This window comes from Lissotriton helveticus, chromosome 9 (genome assembly GCF_964261635.1).
Source record: "Lissotriton helveticus chromosome 9, aLisHel1.1, whole genome shotgun sequence".
NCBI lineage: Eukaryota > Metazoa > Chordata > Amphibia > Caudata > Salamandridae > Lissotriton > Lissotriton helveticus.
In genome coordinates, this window is record NC_136070.1 from 436394069 (window position 1) to 436415703 (window position 21635).

Genomic DNA, 21635 nt, shown 5'->3' on the forward strand with positions numbered 1-21635 from the left:
TCGTCCTCTGACAAGCGATTCCTCAGGACCAAGAAAAACAAAAAGTTTAGTGATTTGTTAACTGTCTACATGGTGCCCTTACCTAGCTAGAAGACTTTTTCTAATCAGTGTCAAGGGTCAAAAGTAATACTTGTGTTGTGCTGCAATTGCCTATCTTGGTTGGGTGAGCCACAACAACAGCACCCGGCAGGTAGAGCTGCGGGTATAACCTCTCAGTTTTCAGGTTGTATTTTGCCGCGCTCCCTCTTGTAGACCTACGTCTCTCTGCCGGGAAGATTGATGGTGAGTTATTCATGTGTGAAGATGGTCAGAGGCAACGGGTTTGTGCCTCGATGTGGTATTAGAGAAAAACTCATAGCATTGGCCCGTGAAGGACACTTAGGGCAAACCGCGATAATGAAACAGTTTAAAGAAAGGTTTTGGTGGTCTGTCTAGATGAGCAAGTCACGAGAGGGGCCATAAACTGATAAGTGTGTACGTAAGCAGAGAAGCAACTGAAGGAAGAGTTGGATGTGGTGAGCGATGACTAGCACTTATGTGACACAAAAATAGTGTTGGGTAAAATGTGTCTGGATTTTCTTGGTCCATTTTTGCTTGTACCTGAGCAGGAGAGGCATGCGGGTGTATTGGTGAATGTCAGTTAGAAATGGGTTGAAGTCATGTCCATGAGCAATAGCACCACTCAGACTATGGTTAGTGCATTGAGAGAGATTTTTAGAAGAAAAGGCATTCCATCCGGCTTGATAAAGGACAATGGCATGTAATTGCTGTCTGTCTGGAAAGATGAAAACGCTTTTGAATGGCTGTGGTTTTAAACATTTTCGCCATCTTTATACAGTCCACAAGGCAATGTCACATGAAAAGGTTAAGCAGGTTGGCTGAAGGAACCATGGAATTGGCTATAAAAGTTCAAAATTGAAGGAACAGGAAGAAGTAAGAGAGGCGTTATAGGACACATCGCACTACAGTAAATCTGTTGACTGGATAGTCACATTTTAAAAATGATGAAGGCGAGGTCTCCTGGAGCAAAGTTCGTTCCAACATGGATGCCTGCAATTAAGCTTGAAGGAGATGACAGACATGCAAGTTACACAGTTGTAGGACATGGAACATCAGTAGGTGAAACCTGCCAATCAGACCAAGGGTTATTCAAGTTCAAGGGGCCATACAAAGTAAGAACTGTAGGTGGTAATTGAGTAAGAATAGTCAATAGTCAGATATAGAATTTGAGATGGGTAGCTATTTTTCAAAAAGGTAGATTGCGCAGAGGAATAGAGGAGGATGAAGGGCGTAGTGTATGGTCATTTATTGATGAATCAAACTTGAATGATTGCATTGAGCAAAGGTGGAGAGTGAATGATGGACATGGAGCAAGCTGCCTGATGTCTGGAGGCAGAGCTGCAGGTGATAGTGCCTCTACCATTTGTTTAACTAATTGCACAAGGAGACAAGAACATGTTAGGTCACGCAGATCACCAAGGTGGTTGGATAATTTTGTAGGTAACTTACCTGTCTAGCTCACCACTGGCATCCTTATCTGCCTCTAGGTTATACTCTAGTTTATGCTGTACATTTATGTCTTCATTATGATTTTGAGTGTGTACATCTATTCAGAGTTTGAGGCCATTTTTTCTATAATCATGTACATGTGAATTAGTTTGGTTATAAAACATTTTCTTGTGACACATTCATCCATGTTCGTTTAATTACTATGTTTTGTATAAAGAGAGAAGATAAGTTGTATCTTTAAATCCTTTGGAATGATAGTATTCTTGATTTACTACTGTCTACTTCCAATCACAATAAAAAGAAACCTTTGCAATGCTTGTCTACACACTATGGGGCCGATTAGGATGGCGGACGGACTTGCGTCCGTCCGCCACCCCTGAGTTGGAGGGACCGTCCGCATGGGCAGCGGCGGTCCCTCCATAGCAATTAGGATGTGACCGCCACCCTGGCGGTCACATCCTGTATGTTTTACATTGCAGCGGATGCTGCTTGAAGCAGCATCCGCCGCAATGCAAAAAATGAAAGGTGTGCATTTGCATGCACAAAGCGGCAGGCACCGCGCGGTGCCTGCCGCTTCGTGCACGCAAGGGCAGGGGGGTACCATAGGTACCCCCCATGTGCACCCCCCACGCAACCTTCACCCAGGGGGCCCGCAACGGGCCCCCAAAGTGACTGTCCGTATGCTTTTCCACGGCGGAAAAGCCGCCGCGGAAAAGCATGACTCACCCTGCATCCTAATATGGCTGGCGGTGTCTGATAGACACCGCCAGCCATGTTATTGCTTTTCCGCCGTGGTCGCCTTCCGACCGCGGCGGAAAAGCGGCGGACGGATTGGGAGACCCACCAGCCATCCTGATTTGGCGGTGGGTCTTTCAGGCCTCCTCGGCGGATTTCCCGCATACTCCGGGCCGGCGGTGGCTTCCGCCGGCCCGGAGTATGCGGGAAATCCGCCATCCTAATGACCCCCTATATCTCTAACATATTTCCCTACACCATGTGTAACTACACAGAACTATACAAAAGCAGTAATTAGGTGAGGAATAGTTGTTTTCTTTGTACAATTAAACCAAGTTTACACTTAGAACAATATTATAATGTTAGCAGTGCTACTTTTAGTGTAGCTTGCTCAGCATAAAAACCCATTTTCTCATGTTGATCAGTCACATGTTGGGACATAGCAGGATAATGGTATTGACCTTCCAGACTGGAGTACGTATCTCAACCTTCAGAAAAAACATGGACACACAGCTTTATTTTTTGCACATTTCTATTCCCATCATTTTTGATTTTTTCCAACTTAACCACAGATTTCCTGGGGCACTAGAAAAGTTGTTACCTTTACCCTAACCCTTGTATAAGTGTCACAAAGCACAAAAGGGTTTACCCAGCCCCAGCGCCTCCTTGAGTTCTACATAGTTTTACATTGTGCCAGCAGGTGCATTTTTTAAGCAGAGTTGGCCTGACTCGAAAGGAACATTGTCTACACTGTTAAGGAAAACTATTATTTTCTTAGAAACACATATTATCATGTGCCATCATTGGGATTGAAAGCCATTACTAGAACATCGGACAGACGTATGACGCCTAAATCATATTCCCCAATGAATGCCATACTTCAGGGGCCAGTATGACTGAACTGGTCGATCTTAGTCAAGATTTCCACTTCACAGGACCATTCATGGGAGCCAAGGTGTCTACAGAATCCCCTGGAACAAACACTGCTGCTAACTAGTAAATAGGATTTACGATCCACTGGCCAGCTGTTGGTATAGAAGTGGATATCCCGGGATCAGTTACGGTTTAGAAGCCCATACTAATGGTTGTGGAATCAGGATGACTGGTAACATGTAACAGAATGCCACCCTAAGGCACAGAGAGAAGAGGAAATTCTCTATGTCCATCTGGAGATGGTTTGAACACTACCTTGTAGCTTCTGTAGAAGGTTGATACAGTTTTGCACACTCTCAACCCAGGTCTACATCTCATGAGCTCCAAACTTCGTAGTGTTGAAGAAGTTTTCTTCTTGAAAGGAATCTAGCTAGCATGACTGCAAGAACCCCAGGTTCCTAGGTAACCTGAACCCTAAAGCGACTTCCTAACAGCCTTCCGGCAACTGGGACCCGCTTTTAGTCCTCTTGCTCAAGGGATTGCTCCCTCTTTCATTTTCTTTCATGCCCGGGCACCATAACAGAGCTTCTTCAGGTACACTTGAACTTATCCTTTGGAATGACAACTGCATGTTTATGCTGGAAGATTCTCCTTTTCAGAGTCCAGGTGAATATCAAGCACTTGGCTCAAGTAGGGTAGCATTTGTTCTTCTTTTGGCGCATTCAAAGAAAAGGTTAGTCAACAAAACCACAAGATTCGCTTGAAAATTACTCATTCAATTAGCAGGCAGTGGTATTTCCTATGATTTCCTTCTCATTCCCGGGCTTTGAACTGGCATTGTGGTTTCACAGATTGGGCCCAGACAGCCTCTGCTCACTTTTTATGGTAACTAGGCTGCAGCCACAGCAACGCAGAAAATATGGATTGTATGACTTTCAGATAGAGTGTAGGTAAAACGGACTTGACAATGGGGCAGATGTGTGTTTTTCTGCCCTTATGATGGTATTGTTTAGGTCAACAACACAGGGAACATCGTAGTATATATATATATATATAAAATCTTTATTCGGCTTATTCACAGTGGAAAAACCATAAAAGCACACAAAATTTCATACACTGTAAAAGTACACATGTTACAAATGTTTCAGATAAAATTCATTTCATAGTTAAGAAAAAGAGCATAATCAAAATGTGCAAAAAGGCCGCTTATGATAAGTCTGACGAGGTTTTTAGAGGTTCTTTCTATGTTTCATGATGCACTTTAGGAAACTACTAACGAAATAACAGACATTTACCGTTTCCAGCATTTGCAATCTTAAAAGGGCTGGTCTGCACTGTCTCAACCCCCAAGATCTTAATATCGGTAAAAGCCAGATCTTTCTGTGGGCTTGGTGGTATTTGCAAAGCAGGATCACGTGTAGGTTCGACTGCGTTGATAAACCATCACATGGGCACGGCGGGAGTATGGAATTCCAGCAGTTTTGTGACGGAAAAGTGACCATTCTAAAAAAGGTATTTAGCCTGAATCTTGTGATTAACATTCTCTCGTAAGTTGGTATTTGGTATACCAAATACGGGTGAATGTCAAAGGCTACTTGGATCATGTTTGCGTGGATCACTGCCGTTTTTAAGGAGTTGGATGTGAGTCTTAACAATTCCAGATGACTTAGTGCTTTCTGTTTAAGGTCTTTTTTTGATATGTCCGTTATAGATGCCGGGTCCAAATAATAGTTCTCAAAGCCTAAATCGTTGAAAAAATTCCTAACATATAAGAGCCACTTTATTTTTGCAGAGTTATCCATGTTCATTGAGTCTGCGATAATGGCTTGTGTCAGAGCATTTTTTTTTGACTTCCAGATGCGACGCCACAACATCAGAGGTTCTATTTTAATTAGATCCTCTAAGTAAGGTATAGCTAATTCTAGGTGCATTGCATAGGTTGAGGTGCCTTTGGGGGTGGCTAACAAGAATCTTAGAAAGATATTTTCTACCTTCTGGATGGCACTAATGTCAGCGTACCCCCAGACTCCCGCACCATAAGTTGCGATTGCCTGGCATTTGGCGTTATAAATCTTGAGGAGCTCTACTGGTGGTTTTTTACCTAATCTCTGAGAGAAAGTTATTAAAGCGGCAATTGATCTCCTAAACAAAAGTGCCCTTGTGTTCACTGCTTGCTTCCAGCTGAGTTGGTCATCTATCATGACCCCCAAATAGGGATAGTGGGGGGTGACTTCAAGCTTTTGATTGTTAAGCAGTGTAGGATATGTTCTTTTTTGGCCTCTGCCGACTGTCATTACGAACGTTTTTTTTACATTCACCATTAAGTCTAAATTGCCCATGAAGGACGTGTACCTGCCTACTGCTTTCTGGAGCTCCCTGGGGGTTCGCGCTAGGATAACGGCGTCGTCCGCATAGAGCAGGGCCGGGATCAGGCGGCGGTTTATGCGTGGGAGGTCCTGAGCCCCCCTCAACATCTCCTCCTCCAAGCCATTAGTGTAGAGTGAGAAGAGGAAGGGGGCCAGGACACATCCCTGCCTGACCCCGCGCCCTACACTAAACGGAGACGTCAGTTCGCCATTTACGCCAAAGCGTACTCTAGCTGTTGCTCCAGTATAGAGCTCTCTTAGGAAATCCAGAAGGGGTGGATCTACTCCCAGTTGGGCTAAGACCTTCCACAGCTTTGTGTGCGACACGCAGTCAAAAGCTGCGGAAAGGTCGACAAAGACCATATATATCTTGGTAGGGATGGCCTGTGTATATTTCCCCATTATTAGGGTAAGGTTGAGGAGCTGCTCTAGGGTACCAAAACCCTCTCGGAAGCCGAATTGGATATCGGAGATTATGCCCCGGTCCTCAGTCCACTGCTGAAGACGCTCTAGAATCACTCTCCCCACTACTTTCCCGAGCGAATCCAGCAGTGATATGGGCCGGTAGCATTTTACATCTTGCCGGTCCCCCTTTTTGAAGATGGGGACCATTATTGATTTTGTCCAGGAAGTTAGGATCCCCTCACTCGCTGCCGCTATACAGACTCTAGTTAACACAGGTGCCCAGAGGTCTTGGTTACTTTTAAAAAGGTCCACTGGGACCCCATCAGGTCCTGGTGCCTTGCCTGATTTGCTACTCTGCAGAGCATCTATGAGATCTGGTATATCAAAGGGTACCAAGATGGGATAATTAACTTTGGGGGGAGGGGATTCTGTTGGTGAGGAACTTTTAAAAATTTCCTCGAAGTGGGAAACCCATGTTTTTTCGTCGATGGCGACTTCTATTTTCGGGGTATCCTTTTCACTAAGATACGGGGTTCTGACTGTGCGCCAGAAAAGCTCAGTATTTTTTGAGACTGCACCTTGGTGTAGATCGTCCCATAATTTTTGTTTAAGTTGGGCAGTTCTTAGCTTTCTTTCCCCTGTATATTGGCGCCTTAAGAGCTGGATCTGGGCTGCATCTCGTGGATTGTTTTTGAGTGCAGATTTTAATTTTGATAGGGCCACTGTGCAGTTATGATTAAACCACTTTGGATTTGTAACGTGGTTTGGCTTAGGTTTTGAGGTAAGTTGGTCCTTTATGGTATCTAATATTAGGTTAAAATTTCTTAGGACTTCCTTATGGCTAGTTGCAAGATCCAGGCATTTCACTATATTTGGGTAGGACCGAGTTATTAATTTTTTCGTTATGTCAGATGGGTTAATTTTAGCCCATTTGATTGTGAGTCCATTATGTTTACCAACCTGGATTTTATTCTGCATGAGGGTAGTCGCCATCTCCAATTTATGAGAAAAATTGGATGGCATAGACAGTGTTACTATTAAGGCTGCGTGGTCGCTAAAGGGAGTGACAATAACCTTAAAATCTTTAAGTTTAGTCATAAGACTTTGGGAGAGAAATATAAAGTCTACTGTGGTTTGATGCCCTCGGCCCACATAGGTCGGGATAAATTTATTTGAATCTGCTTTTGGATGGTTAGCAATGTAAAGATCTAGATCTGAAAGGGCTGTGTTTATTATATTTCCCAATTTGGTATGAGCGAGGTGCGCTAATGGGACATTGAATTCGTCCACTATCCCGCAGCACAGTGGGTTAGTTGCTGTGCAGGGGTGAAGATTAAAATCACCTCCCCAAATTAAATGGGTTGCCTTGTTTACAGGACTTCGATGGTGAACCTGTTTCAGTTTGTCGGTTAAAGTAGTGAGAAGAATTATGAAATTTTCTTCCGATAGGTTATTGTATGTATTGACTAAAATAATCGTATCTTTATTGGGGAGGGTAAGTGAAAGAATTTGATGGTTAGCATCCTGGGAGAGTGTAACCAGTTTGTTGAGAGGTAGGGAATTTGAGATGTAAATTGTTAGCCCACCTTTTGATCTACACATTGTGCTGGTTAGTGCTGGAACATTATAGGTTTTATAGCCTTGTAGATGTAATTCTTCTACAGACCATGTCTCCTGGAGACAAATTATTTGGTATGGGGTTAGGAACTTCTGCGCGGAGCCATCCTCGATTTTATTTCGGAGGCCCGCGATGTTCCAATAAGAAACTATGATGGATGAAGAATCTTCACCACCTTCTACTTTTGAGGTTATGGGAACCTTGTTAGAAGTGACTGGAGGGGTAATAATGGGCTGTGAAGGGAAGAATACTTGAAGGTCGGTTGGAGAAGCTTCTATTGATGGTCAGTCGACCAATTCTAGGCCACTATACCTATTGTTTAGCGGGATGTTATGCCATGGGTCCCATCGGGGTTGATCTCTGTGTTGGGGCCAATGTGTGTAAGATCTTCTGTCGTCCCACCTTCCTCCCTGGTGGCGCTGTCTCACTGTGTGCCAGGAGTAATCTGGCTCGTAGAGGTTAGGAGGGCCATGATATCTAGGGTTTAATAGGTCATCCAGCCTGGGGAATGGAAGCGACCAAGGAGGCTCCTGCTCCTGTATGTAGCCGTCCGCTTGCCTAAAGGGGTAAAAGAAGGAAAGTGACTTGATCTTAATTCCTCCATTAGGAGTAATGTCTTCCCAGGCGCAGACATACTCCGCTATTCGTGGGTCCTCAAATGTGATTGTTATGCAGTCCCCAGGAATAGTTTTTCTAGTACTGCCCACCCACGGTACCCTAGCTACAGATCTAATTCTTCCGCGCCAGGAAGATGGAATTGGGCGGTTGGTCTGAAGCCAATGCTGAGCCTTATTTTTTAGGGACCAGATTGGTTCTGAGGTGAGGTCTGTTAATTCAGGAACTCCAGCCATAACCGCCACGTAGGGTGAGGCCTCAGGAGGAAAATCTGCCGGGAGTCTTGGGGGGCCGGGATTCCTCGCTGTATTTCTTTTGGGCCTATCCGCAGGTGTTTTTGGTGGTAAAGGTGGAGGGGGTAAGGTTTTCGTTATTGTTTTATTCGCAATTTTGCCTAGGGTTTTATTGGCAGTGGTGCTAGATGCCGTCGGAGTCGCGGCAGTAGTAACAACTGCCGTCGGGGAAGTCAAAATAATTGTCTGTTGTGAGTTATTAATGGTGCTTGAGGCTGCAGCGGTTTTTAGTGTTTTGATCGGATTTGCAGTGTTTTTGTTAACAGGCAGATTTGAAGTAGATATCCGGAGGGTCTTTTGTTGTGGAGTGGGCAAGGATGGATTAACATTAGATGCACTAGTATTAGTGGGTTTTTTAATATTGTTTCTTCCTGATTTTTGAGGGCATGGTGGAAGAGTTGGCTGTTGGCTTTTTAGAAGTTTAGAAATTTGTGACTCAAGTGTTGCTAACCGATGTTCTAAGGGTTTTAAAGCGTGTTTGACCACGCTGGCTATGCTAGAGAGAGTTAGTTCCTGAGCCTCGACGACATTCAAATCCATCTGGACTTGTTTGGAGGGATGGATGTCCAAAACTGTCGGAGGGGAAGGTTCCTTATCTACTTGATGGTCTGACCCTAGAAACTCAATATGTGTCACCCTTTCATCTTGATTTTGTAAGATGGTTGGTGGTATTGCCGGGTTTTCTGGAGTAATGGGGTTTCTAGGGGCCCTTTTCTTTCTAACTGCTCCCTCCCTCCTACCCCTTTCTATTCTTTTATCTGAAGAGGAAATTTGTACTGGTGTTATTGGGAGCAATTCTGGAGTTTTTTCCAAGTCAAAGCTGAGTTGGGAATCCGCCAGTTGAGAAACAGACAGGTCCACTATATTTGGTAGGCTGCGTCTCTCTCTGGCTGGCAGCAACTCTCCGTTCGGGGTTCCTAATGCTGGAGATCTGGCTTCCGCCAAAGTGCCTAGTGAGGATCTTTTTTTGGCGAATGCCAGATCTAGGGAGACCCTTTCTTCGATCATTGAAATACTTTCATCTATGAATGTGTTGGCCTTCGCTAGGAAATCATCCATGGGGCCAAGCAGTTTACCCACTGCGCTGGGGGCTTTGGTTTTGGTTTTATTCCCCCTCGTGAGGACCATTACTATTCTTGTTGGATTATGGAGCTGGAGAAGTTCGTAAAAAGGCACGAAAGAAAAAAGTCAAATGTGAATATCAGGGGGGTGGCCCAGTCCAGTCTCTACCAGCCTCTAACGGCCTAAAACGGCCCGGTCTTTGCCCGGTCTTCGCCCCGGGCTCCAACCCGCGCGCGTCCCGCTTCGCGGAGGAAGTGATGGCAGTGAAATACGTGAAGGCGATGGGCGCGGCCGCCGGGGGAAGAGGCACCAGCTGGGCTGACTCTGGAATGCTGGTCCTCGCAGTCCCCCGGTCGGTGCGCTCGGCGGTAGAGATTGCCTCTAAGCCTCAACCCACCGGACTCCAGCTGGGAGCGATGACCAGTCTTGCCGAATGCAAGACGCGCTCACACCAGCGAGTCTGCTGCAGTGGGGAGGCTCGGTTCTCAGAGCTGTTGCAGGCGGAGTAGAATATGTCCGTGACAGGCAGGGAGCAGAAACAAATCGCTGTGAGCGGCACCCGCGGAGCGGGTGTCGCGAAAGGTAATGAGGCAGAAAGCGGTGGGCGCGGCCGCCGGGGGAAGAGGCACCAGCTGGGCTGACTCTGGAATGCTGGTCCTCGCAGTCCCCCGGTCGGTGCGCTCGGCGGTAGAGATTGCCTCTAAGCCTCAACCCACCGGACTCCAGCTGGGAGCGATGACCAGTCTTGCCGAATGCAAGACGCGCTCACACCAGCGAGTCTGCTGCAGTGGGGAGGCTCGGTTCTCAGAGCTGTTGCAGGCGGAGTAGAATATGTCCGTGACAGGCAGGGAGCAGAAACAAATCGCTGTGAGCGGCACCCCGTAGTGCAGATTGCAAAAACCACAGTGGATAAAGGCAACCTGCACAGTGGCCTTCATTTTGTGCAGATCTATAAATACCATCTCATCTATGGACACCACATTCCATGAACACGACCTTATGATCATATATACTAACCACTGTAACACAAGGCAAACAAAGCCCAGCTATCTGAAATTGTGCATTTTGTCACAAAAATTTGTAAACATTCATGAAAGTAACCTGAAAGAGCATATTCTTTTGTGAAATGTGTTTGCGAGTGACTTGCATGAAAACTGAATGTGGTGTAATTCAAACGTTACGCAATAGACTAGTAGGTAACGTTTTCAGAAGAAAACGTCCATTGCTGTGGTTGTACTGTTACAACAAGGCATTTTCCGCTCTTTCCGGCCTCCAAGGGCCGAAATACACATGAAATTTCACACCTGCAAAATCCTAAATAATTCACGCAAAATAAGCATACGTCTATCTATTCCAGAATACAAAAAGGGGTTATCTATCCTAACCACCAGATCCCTGCTGGCATCTTGATTTGAACAAAGAGGAGCAAATTTACAAGTCCCTTGCATCACCTTTCCCATGTTAAAAGTGACGCAAAATTGGAGCACGGGGCTTGTAAATCTGCCCCAGAGTGTTCGAGTATTCCTGATATGGAAAGTAACAGGAATTACCGGTCTCATTGGGATTACAAATTGTGCGTGCACTATAGATAGAGCAACTTCCAAGCTGAAACAGGTCTTACCTGAGAATGTGAGAGTTTCTTAATATTTTCTTCACAACAATATTCATATTTCCTGAATTTCTGATTTCTTTCTGGAGTTCAGTTTTTAAATCTTCTGCATATCTCAGATTAAACATAAATAATGTATTATTGTTATGATATACTTTTACCAATGCAATAAACTTATTTTTTACATCAAATAACATTACAATTTTTATATCTTTTCCATATCTAATCTAAAGTTATAAGACAATAATGTCACATTTTTACAAGTACCCGTTATTATAGTCTGTTAAAACATGAATAGTACAGAAAATGAATGATTTTTTATATTGGCAATCAATACATATTTAAGAAAATAGGGGCTTCACTAACATTAACTTCAATAGTGGCAGCAAGAAAATTAAAATGCACAGCAACAATTCTGCTTTTCCTAAAATAGAAAAAGCAATATGTAATTTTGTGTGTTGAATTTAAGTGCTTTCAGAGTTAATGAGAATCAGGTGTCTGAGACTGTGTGCAGGTGAATGCTATTTCCCTATACTTTCCATTCTGAGTTTTACGGGACAAAGGTGGAGATCACCACCTCTGCTGCCAGCATCTCCACCTATAGGGATGGATTACAAATCTACTTGTAAGTTACTACCACCAATAACTTTACTGTCATAACTTCAGTTATATGATGCTGAGGTCTCAGCCTAGAAGTAGGTGGAAACACACAGGACCTAATTACAATGTTGGTCGGAAAGCCTCTGACCGCTGGTCAGAGGCTTTCCGACCTACATGATAGTTTACACTCCAACCGCTGAATCACAATGTTGGCGGTCGGAGTGTAAACCGACTGAGGAACCCTAATCGGTTCCGACGGGCTAAAGGAGCCAGTCGGAAACCGGTCATAATCCCTTAAGGATGGCATTTCCGCAGTCGGGATTATGATGTCGGTTTCTGACAGCCTTTCCATGTCGGCCTTTCTGAAAGGATGTCAGAAAGCTACTTTGGGGGTCACTAGGAGGGCCCCCATCTCCCCTAGACCTCCTGTTGTGGCCCCAGGGGGCACCTGTGGTGCCCACCTTCACATCCCTGCACGGTGTGGCAGAGACCATGAGGTGCCTGCAACACGGTGCAGTGATGTGCAAAAACTTCCATTGTACAATGGGAGCTTGTGCTGCGGGCAGTTTTGGACCGCCACACAAGCTCCCATTATAAAATGGAGGTATGCAACTGCACCATCTGCAGAGGTCGGTCAGTTCCACATCCGCTGCGATTTCAGTTGGAGGCAACTGCGACTAGCATCGTAATGAGGTCCAGTATGTGGAGAGTATATTTCCCTTTGTGAAAAGGTCCCAAAATACACAATACTTCAAACATAGGCCTATTACATTTAGACAACAATAAGCACAACTGAAATGTTTTTATGAAATTATATAAAATGCAATATATTTCAGTAAGAAATTAGACAATTGGTTGAACAGGATAAGAATTCCCTTCAATAAATAATAATCACAATCCTTCTAAGGGTGATCCACAAAAGTCACTAAATAAAACTGTGCATTAGCTAGGCACAAAATCAGTCATCCTTAGCTAAGAGACAATGGGGTCGATTCCGATCCGGTAAAATGCGCTCCGAATCGTAGTACGGAGCGTTTTTTCCCCGTATGAATCGTACCCGTAAACGTCCCGTACGTACGACGAAGTACGATTCGTACCAGGAGCCGAACTCCGTACGAGTCGTACAGGACTACGTATGACTCAAATCTCCGTACGAGTCTCACTCTGAACCCGCTGTACGTGACATCACTACGGTTCGCGGCTGGTTTTTACGACCCAGCAAGTACGATTCGTGTCGGGTACGCACCGTACGACCCTTTTCCTACGGGAGCTGAAAACAGTCGTAAATGCAGAGTTCGCGCCGAAACAGGTACGGAACGGCCCCCCCCAGGTACGGGACGTACCCCCCATGATCGCAGGGGTACGCGCCGTACCCCTGCGATCATGCGGGGTACGTGCCGTACACCCAGCGTACATGGGGTACGCACCGTACCCCATGTACGGTGGGTGTACGGCATGTACCCCATGTACGCTGGGTGTACGGCACATACCCCGCATGATCGCAGGGGTACGGCGCGTACCCCTGCGATCATGGGGGGTACGCACCGTACGGTGTGTAGGTGATCGTGCGCTTTTCCGTACGAATCGACGTGTACCGTACGAATCGCGTCCGGGTCGGCCGATCGGGATCGGAATCGTCCGGTCGTACGGCGTCCGTACGAGTCGTACGGAAACGGCTCCGGATACGATTCGTACGGACGGGGATTTTACCGGATCGGAATCGACCCCAATGTGTAAAGTATCTATTCAGCACTCAAGCAGTAGTGAAGTGGAAACACAAAAAAGAATCCCAAACCTAATTAGAAACTAGAGCATAATTTATTAAATAAAATGACACCAAAGCAACAAAAAATCCAATCATAAGAACCAGATTTAAGGATTTTTAAAGTTTACGGCTAAAAATAGTGACAACTGCAGGTACCTGGTCGTGCAGGACCAGGACAAAGTCATAAGTTCAGACCAATCCCGAAGGACCATGGGCAGGATGGAGGACCATGTTCGTCCCTTTAAAGGTTTTACCTTCTGACTTCGATGTGAGAATGGTGTTGCTCAGTTCTGCGAGGCTCTGCGTCGCTCCATGTTGGATGTGTGAGGCTTTCAGAAGGGAGCTGAGAGGCTCTGTGATGCTCAGTGGCAAATACAGTCAAGCCTTCAGTAAGGAGCTGTGTGGGTTGATTTTATTGGGCTCTATGTCTTGCTGCGTCGGATCCCGTAAGACTTCGAGTCAGGAGGTGTGTGGTGCAGCTCTGTGGGGCTCTACATCGGTCTTTCCTTGTATAATCTTCCATCATTCCCCAGAAGAGTATGCCCCATTTCGTCTCATCATTATCTATATATATAAAAACGAAAGTATGTCTGTCTGTTTGTATGTCCTTTATGCATTACTACACCATTCATCCGATCGCCATGAAACTTTGGGAAGTTGTTGAGTACACTCCCGCGAAGGTTTCTGGCATAAATTATTTTTAAATATCGGCCCCTCAGGGCCCTCATAATCTTTCGAATAATGATGTACGCACCAGATGGAAAAACAACAAATCGTGTATCCACAAGCACTCGAATAAATAAATAGAATTAAAACACTATTCATCCGATCGCCATGAAACTTTGGGAAGTTGTTGAGTACTCTCCCGCGAAGGTTTCTGCTATAAACATTTTATAAATATTGGCCCCCCAGGGCCCTCATATTCTTTCGAATACTGATGTACACACAAGACAGAAAAACAAAAAATTGTGTATCCACAAGCACTCGAATAAATAAATAGAATTAAAACAACACTTTGAAATGTTTTCCATATTAAAATGAATAGGTTTCAATAAAAATGACACAATGTAAATTGAATGTTTTCATAACGAGTTTCCTTGAATTTCCTTTCTTCGGAGATCGCAGCAACGCGTGATGGGTAAGCTAGTATGATTTAAAGAATCTTAAATTCTTTACATGAAAAGCCTATTTAACATGTAATATTTCATATACTTTTTTTATTTTCAATGTACTCTGAATAAACAAACATACTTCTCAATTTATTATGTATTACTTCTAATTCGATAAAGTAAAAAAATATTTGTTATTAAACATTTATAATAAAAGTTTCCTTTAATAATGTACCTGCAAACCATAAATGTTTCGAAAAATGCAGAAATTGGGGTTGGTATACTTACTATTCCGGGTCCAATCCCACAAGCATATGGGGAAATGCAAAAATGTAGTTACATTTAGTGTTTCAACTTAAGAACGGCAAAGATTGGGGAAGAGAAACCATGGTGAGAAGGAAAGTGGGGAGTAACTATCCTAATGACAAACCCAAAACATTGGGAAAGTGCAAAGATTTTTGGGGGCGGAATTTACTATTCTATAATATAGTACAATAATATATTTTTAATATAAAACAAAAAAACTGTATATTTTATATAGTACTATACATGGGACAAAAAGCCAAATACAATAAAATATAGAATTAATATAACATATGACATCTTTAATACATTTAACATTTTCTAAAAATACAATTGGAACACAACCTCCATATAAAAAATAATTTAAATTAAAACAGCAAAATCATTTATTACAAAACTACCATAAAAACAATTTCCAAATAGTTATCTAACATTAAATCACTGCCCACCCCAACACACTATACACTCCTTAACCAGTAATATAAACATCAATTAAAAAATATAATTTAATATTTTTAAAAGAATAAAAATATGGTATTGAATTTGCTTTAATCAAAGACTACCGCCAAAATACACACTGCAAAATGTGCATGCCATTTTTGTTATATAAAGGGAAGAAATGCCATTAATACACTTGGACACCCCAAAAATCTTATTAACCTAATATTAAAACACTTCTCCCAATAAACCGCACAATTCGTGATACAAAAATAATTTTAAATAAATCAATTAAAAATGTAATCATTATACATGGTATTAATAAAATCATTATTGCAATGTAAATTTGACTACCCATCTAGTCCCCAAAATAACCCACAACATGACAAATTTACAAGGTATAAAGCAACAAAATAAATAAAATGGCACATTGCAAAACAGCAGTTCAAATAACAAAATATATTAAACAATGCAACTACACAACATAAAAATTAACTATATTAAATACTATTGCATTATTCTAAGTGATACTTTTGAAAATCAATATTATTGACAAAGAAACGAAATTCCTTACCTAAATATTTTTTACTCATTCTATTCTGAAAACAATATTATGGTTAAAGTTGGTATTTAGGTAACATACCAATAAAGTCCCAGTTGTCTAACCGTGATGAGGGAAGGAAGAGGCAGGAGATGGAACAAGGTGAGCAATGTGGTGATGGTTACAAGCATATTGAACAAAAGGGTTGCAGTGTATAATGCAGCACTCAAACAGAAGAAAGATGGACATGCAAGGCCAAGTTTGTTACCCTGAGAATGTCAAGGTTATATTGCCAAATGTTGACTTTCCACAAGTAGTAACCACTAGTACAAATAAAGCAAAGGACTACATGAGCACAACTTCTCCTTTCTACATGCCAACCACTTCAGATTCTGATGCTACAAGTAAACAATGTAAAAAATCAGAACTGTGGTTGGCTTACAACAAATAATGTGTTAGTTACAGCAACTCTGCTAATAAAACAACATTTTACACATTAATTACTACTGATAATATTCCGTGTTATTACAACAGTACAGTGAAAGTGGCAGGACAAAAACACAGTTTGTTGCCCAACATATCGTATTTTACTTTGACTTTGCACAGGGAAACAACTCTGCTTATAGTCATGAGGCTTTGTTAATGTAACATCTCTGCATAAATGTAACCCATTGTATCTTCGCTTTGGTTAAATAACCCCATATGCAGACACGCAGAACTTACATGATATTTATTATCATTTTTGAGGGAGGTGAGGGATATCATGACCCATTTGAGGCTTGCCATGTTGTGAGACATGGGTCCTCCCTATACTCATGAATGGAAATGAATATGATAGTACAGTCTGTGCATTTGCAACTATACTATATAAGTACAGTATAAGTTGACCACCGGTTGTAAATAAATAGAGGGTCTACATTTGTACTCCAGAAATTAAATCATCTAAAATAATTTTGGGGGAAAACAAACTTCCTATGGGGCCAGCAGCCTTTATCTCTTACAGTTTTTCCAAATAGATCCTCAGATAGACAGCAAAACTGTGATGACCGGAACTGCTTGAATTAATCAGGGTCGAATGTTTTTTAATTTGGCTGTGCCATTGAAGAAGGGGACCAATTATAAGCAAATCTCACTAAAAAGTCTCACTAAATGCTTTACAATATCAATACTAAATTGTAAATATGGAAGGCCCATTTTTCATAAAACTATTAGTAAGAGCATTGTAACCATTTCCTAGTGTTCACAAGTTCTGTCAAACAAGTGTACCAAGATGTAGGAAGAGTGATTTGCTCAGGATCTTTTGAAGCAAATTAGGACTCAGGTTATCATCTTCCATGTTTTGACAACTAAGCCACTCTGTCACATCTACATACAATATTTAAATGTACATTTGTACCAATGGAATGCTATTGAGACAATAATATTGGAATGCTATTCTGAATGCCAGTCATGATGACAGCTAAGTGAATATTCTGCATGGACAGGAAAATAATAAAACAATTAATGTTTTTGACATGTATATGAGTATTCAACAAATAACGAACAACTACTGGATACTAAAACTGGAAATGTATAGGCTATGCAGACCACCTTAGTGGAAGCCTTTGACTTATCAGCCTGTATGTTAACATTTGTATTTCAACCTTTCGCATATTCAAATTTTCAGCATTTGGGTATCTACCATACCTATTTATAAACCAATGTAGATCTTCCCAGCATGTGTCTTGGACTTTGCGTATAATAGAATCGGCCATCTCCTGCATGTCTTCAACAGTAGTTATTAAAATCTACAAATAGAAAAATAAACGTAAGTGGATTGATATTCTTTCTAGATCATACAACTGTTCTTCACCCGGATCATGCCTGTACATAGCTTTGGTAGGATTTGCCAAATCCCTTTTAAACTGTTGCATGTGTCTGAGGGTTCAGTACCAATTTGAAATCTCTCTTTTTCTTTTAGAAGAATCTTGACTATTTGTCTGGTGGCAGATTTGGCCTCAAGAGGTTGTCAGTGGTGGGGTTTATTCTAAGGTGCAATATTTTAGTTTGATTTGTGGATGTTTCAAATGTTGTTATTTGGCTTTTACGGTATTTTGTGTATTGTTTTGTTATATTGCATTTGCACATTGAAGCTGGCTCTAGTGGATATCTATATGTTTATGCTAAAAAATAAACCAAAGCAATAAACCATGAAATCCATGGACACTTGGTCAGCTAAATGTACCTCTCTGTACAAATCTGAGTGTACCGCTTAACAACAATATATATACAAAATGTTCTGCGACTTACCAATAAAACCGTGAACATGTTATTATTTATTACTGAACCACAGGTAGGTCATCGTCCTACCTTGAGGCCTTGGTTTATTTTTATCATAAGACAATGATCAAGTGCATTAAGGGATATTTGTCGTGTCAATGTGAGCACCATAAATCAGGCAAAACTATGGGCCTGATTATGATATCAGTCAGACCACCGTCCGCTATTGCGGCGGTCAGGAGACCACCAGACAAGCATGCAGCAGTTCAACTGACGCATTAGGATGCAACTGCCAGGCTGCCAGTCAGAAAGTGATCAGAACCATGGCATTGGAATGCTGCGGCTAAAGTAAAGGGCCAAAGCACAAGTCGCCACAGTGCAGCAGCTCCAGCATGTCTAGGCACCATGTCCCATGCACAATGTCGTACATGGCACACGGTGCATAGAGGTTAGTGGAGGCACTACATATGCCCAAGGATCACTTTTTAGTAGCGTATGATGGCAGGGGGCCCTGTTTGGAGCCTCCCATATCACTTTCCAACAACCTTTTTATGTTCCCGCCATGGAAAGGATGTCGGAAAGGGATATCCAAATCCCGATGGTGGTGGCTGCCTCGGCACTGCCCCCATTCAAGGATATGACTCCGACCGCCGCCCCGTCGGGATCTCAGATCCTGGCGGAGGCGGCGATCTTACCTCCAACCACTGTGGGTTCAACTGCCGGAATTGTATTCAGGCAGTCAGTCTGAAGGGCTGTCGGCAGTCGGACTGCCACCGACGGCCGGGCAGTGTCCAGTCAGACTGCTATCATAATCAGGACCTATGTTTTTATTATATTGCTACTGAGATGAATTACTCCAGAAAAGTAACTTTCCCGAGGCAGATCACTACCTCATCTTACTCCTTTCTGCTAAAAGCTCAGCATTTCAAGAAAGCTAGACTTTGTGGTAAAATGTTTTCCACTATAGAATTCCTTCCCTCAAGAGTTGAGAAGTATGACTAGTTCTTCTTTATTTCATAAAATGTTGTAAATATTTCTGTGCTGCTCTGTTAAAAACATATGTGACTAGTATTCCGTTGTTGTGTCTATCTGTTTTCCTAGTGCATAGAAATACTTTGGTAAAAAGACATGTTGGGGACTTTAAAGTTAGCCCACATACAAAGGAGTTCCTTCTCATCCCATAGTTCTGGTCCAGCCGTGGCTTTGCAATTGCAGTGCATGGAGGGCCACACCATAACTGTGGAAAGTGCCAATTCACTAGTTCTTTTCCTGGTCCTGGACGAGAGTATAAACTGACAAGAACACATCAGCGTGCAGCAGCAGCTTATGGTTTAATGGGATAATCAACCTTTCATACCAGAAAATGATTTTTAAAAATGACACAAGCTTTTCTGTTAATGACTGGACTATGGAAACGCTGTATTTGTAGGAATTTCCAAACTAGTCATAAGCCTTCTAAAACATGCTTTGCGCGCAGTTGCTCAGCTGGCCCACTAAACACAAAGACAATGAAATAGTCTCCATTAAGACACACTTCTCTTATCACCCACAATGCACTTCACTCCGGCTCCCCTACTGATAAGTCCTTAAAATCCCTTTAATCAAAAAGACAAAGAACAATAAAGAAATCCTTCCCCCTGAGTTCAAACGGGGAATGGAACTCCCTCCAATGGATCGGCAAGAAATTCTTCTATTTAGAAAATAATGAAAATATCTTATTACAATGCTATGTCACATCCTGAAAGTTCTTTATCAATGCCATGTGCTTTAAATTCAGAAAAGCATGCATTCTGTAACTGAATACTGATATATTCCCGAGCCATTTTACACTGCCTTAAATATTGCTCATGGTATGTCACCCAATGCTCTTTTTAGAGCAACCGCACATTTAACATGTACTTTGTTTTTATGCCATGCTATTCTCCTTTCCCCATTTTGCCTTTTTTTGCCCTTTTTGTTCTCCTATTATATGTATTTTCCCCCTTTTTAACTGGTAACCGTTAACTTGTCCTGTGTCACCCTCTGGTTCTAGTTCACACTATAGAAAACAGCTAATCAATCAATAAAATAATATAATAATATAAAATAACATATTATAACTGTATTATTACCTCAAGAATATTTATTTGACCTTCATATTTTTCCATGAAATCCAACAATTAGGTGAGCTAATGTAAATCTTTCAGATAAACATAGCTTACTAATAAGGTTGCCTGTCAGCAAATTGTTGACTACATACCATACAAAATTACTGCGCTACAAGGATATCGTTGCAAAGGTTAAAGTGACGTTATGGTTTAATAATGTTGTAAACTAACAAACACTGAAATTCACCAGTTATAGTTTACTGAACTAACTATAACTTGTGCCCTCACCAAGCACTGCTTATCACCTCACATACTGCATCACTCATCAAATGATAAATTACATCAGTGATGCTCAGCTAAGTAACCGAAAATCCTCTGGGTACAATTTATTTAAGACACCTACCCTTTCAAATGCTCTCTTAATTGAATATATACCTCTGTATTCTAACACCATTCTCTATGAATAGCAAAGTAAATTCAACAAAACCAGCCAAGCACTCGCACCATTAACTAATACACCTCAGGTTTACTCAACATTAATAATTTACATCTTTGCTTAATAAAAAGGCAATGATTTCCTTTTAGGGCGGAAGGATTTGGGAAATTTGGGATGGGGTATGATGTCCTTGCCCATCAGAGAATTTGGGCCTGCTAACAAGTGGGGTGGTCTTCCGAACGCCGCAACGAATTTCGTTGCGCGCACTGCATCGCATTTGGTGATGCAGTGCACGCAACGATATTCATTTTATTTATTTATATGTTTACTTACCTGTTAAAGTCTGTAATCCATACTTTACTACCCCCCACCCTGCCCCTTCCCCTCCCCACGTCACCGCCCTGCAGTTACACCTACTACCGTCCGTGGCTGCCTGGAGGCCTGTCCCCTCGATGTGTGCATCCTGTGTTGCGGTGCAAGGGGGCTGAACAGCCGCGGGCCGTGGAGGGAGTTACGGTGGGGCAGGGAGGCGGGGAGGGGGAGGGGCAGGGTGGAGAGGGCTAAAAACCGGCATATGGATAATTACAGGTAAGTAAACAATTTAAATAATAAAACGAATTTCATAGCGCGCACTGCACTGCATTTTGCGATGCAGTGCGCGCTACGAAATTCGTTTTATTATTTAAATTGTTTACTTACCTGTAATTATCCATATGCCGGTTTTTAGCCCTCTCCACCCTGCCCCTCCCCCTCCCCGCCTCCCTGCCCCACCGTAACTCCCTCCACGGCCCGCGGCTGGGGCTGAATGTATGCACCCAATGGTGCTCTGGTTAAGGCCCGCCTCCAGAGAGTACAGCACCTGGAGTCTTGTCCCCTCAATGTGTGTGTCCCTGGTATTCTTTATGACTACTTTTTAACTCCTCTAAATCTACCTGAATTTGTGTCAAAAACAGCAATACCAGCAGACACTTCACTAGAAATTACCATTTGCATATCAGTACATTTTGTACTT

The 21635-nt window shown here is 42.6% G+C and overlaps 1 protein-coding gene across 2 annotated transcripts in view; it reads right to left on the bottom strand.

The window, feature by feature from the left end:
• Positions 1 to 21635, bottom strand: part of LOC144782779 (exocyst complex component 3-like) — a 380915-nt gene that overhangs the window by 160088 nt on the left and 199192 nt on the right. For both annotated transcript variants that reach the window (XM_078662074.1, XM_078662073.1), the window contains exons 5-6: positions 17528 to 17628; positions 11098 to 11199 (exon numbers count right to left, since the gene is read on the bottom strand). In XM_078662074.1, the coding sequence (XP_078518200.1) occupies positions 11098 to 11199; positions 17528 to 17628 (203 nt within the window). The remainder of the gene's footprint in view (positions 1 to 11097; positions 11200 to 17527; positions 17629 to 21635) is intronic.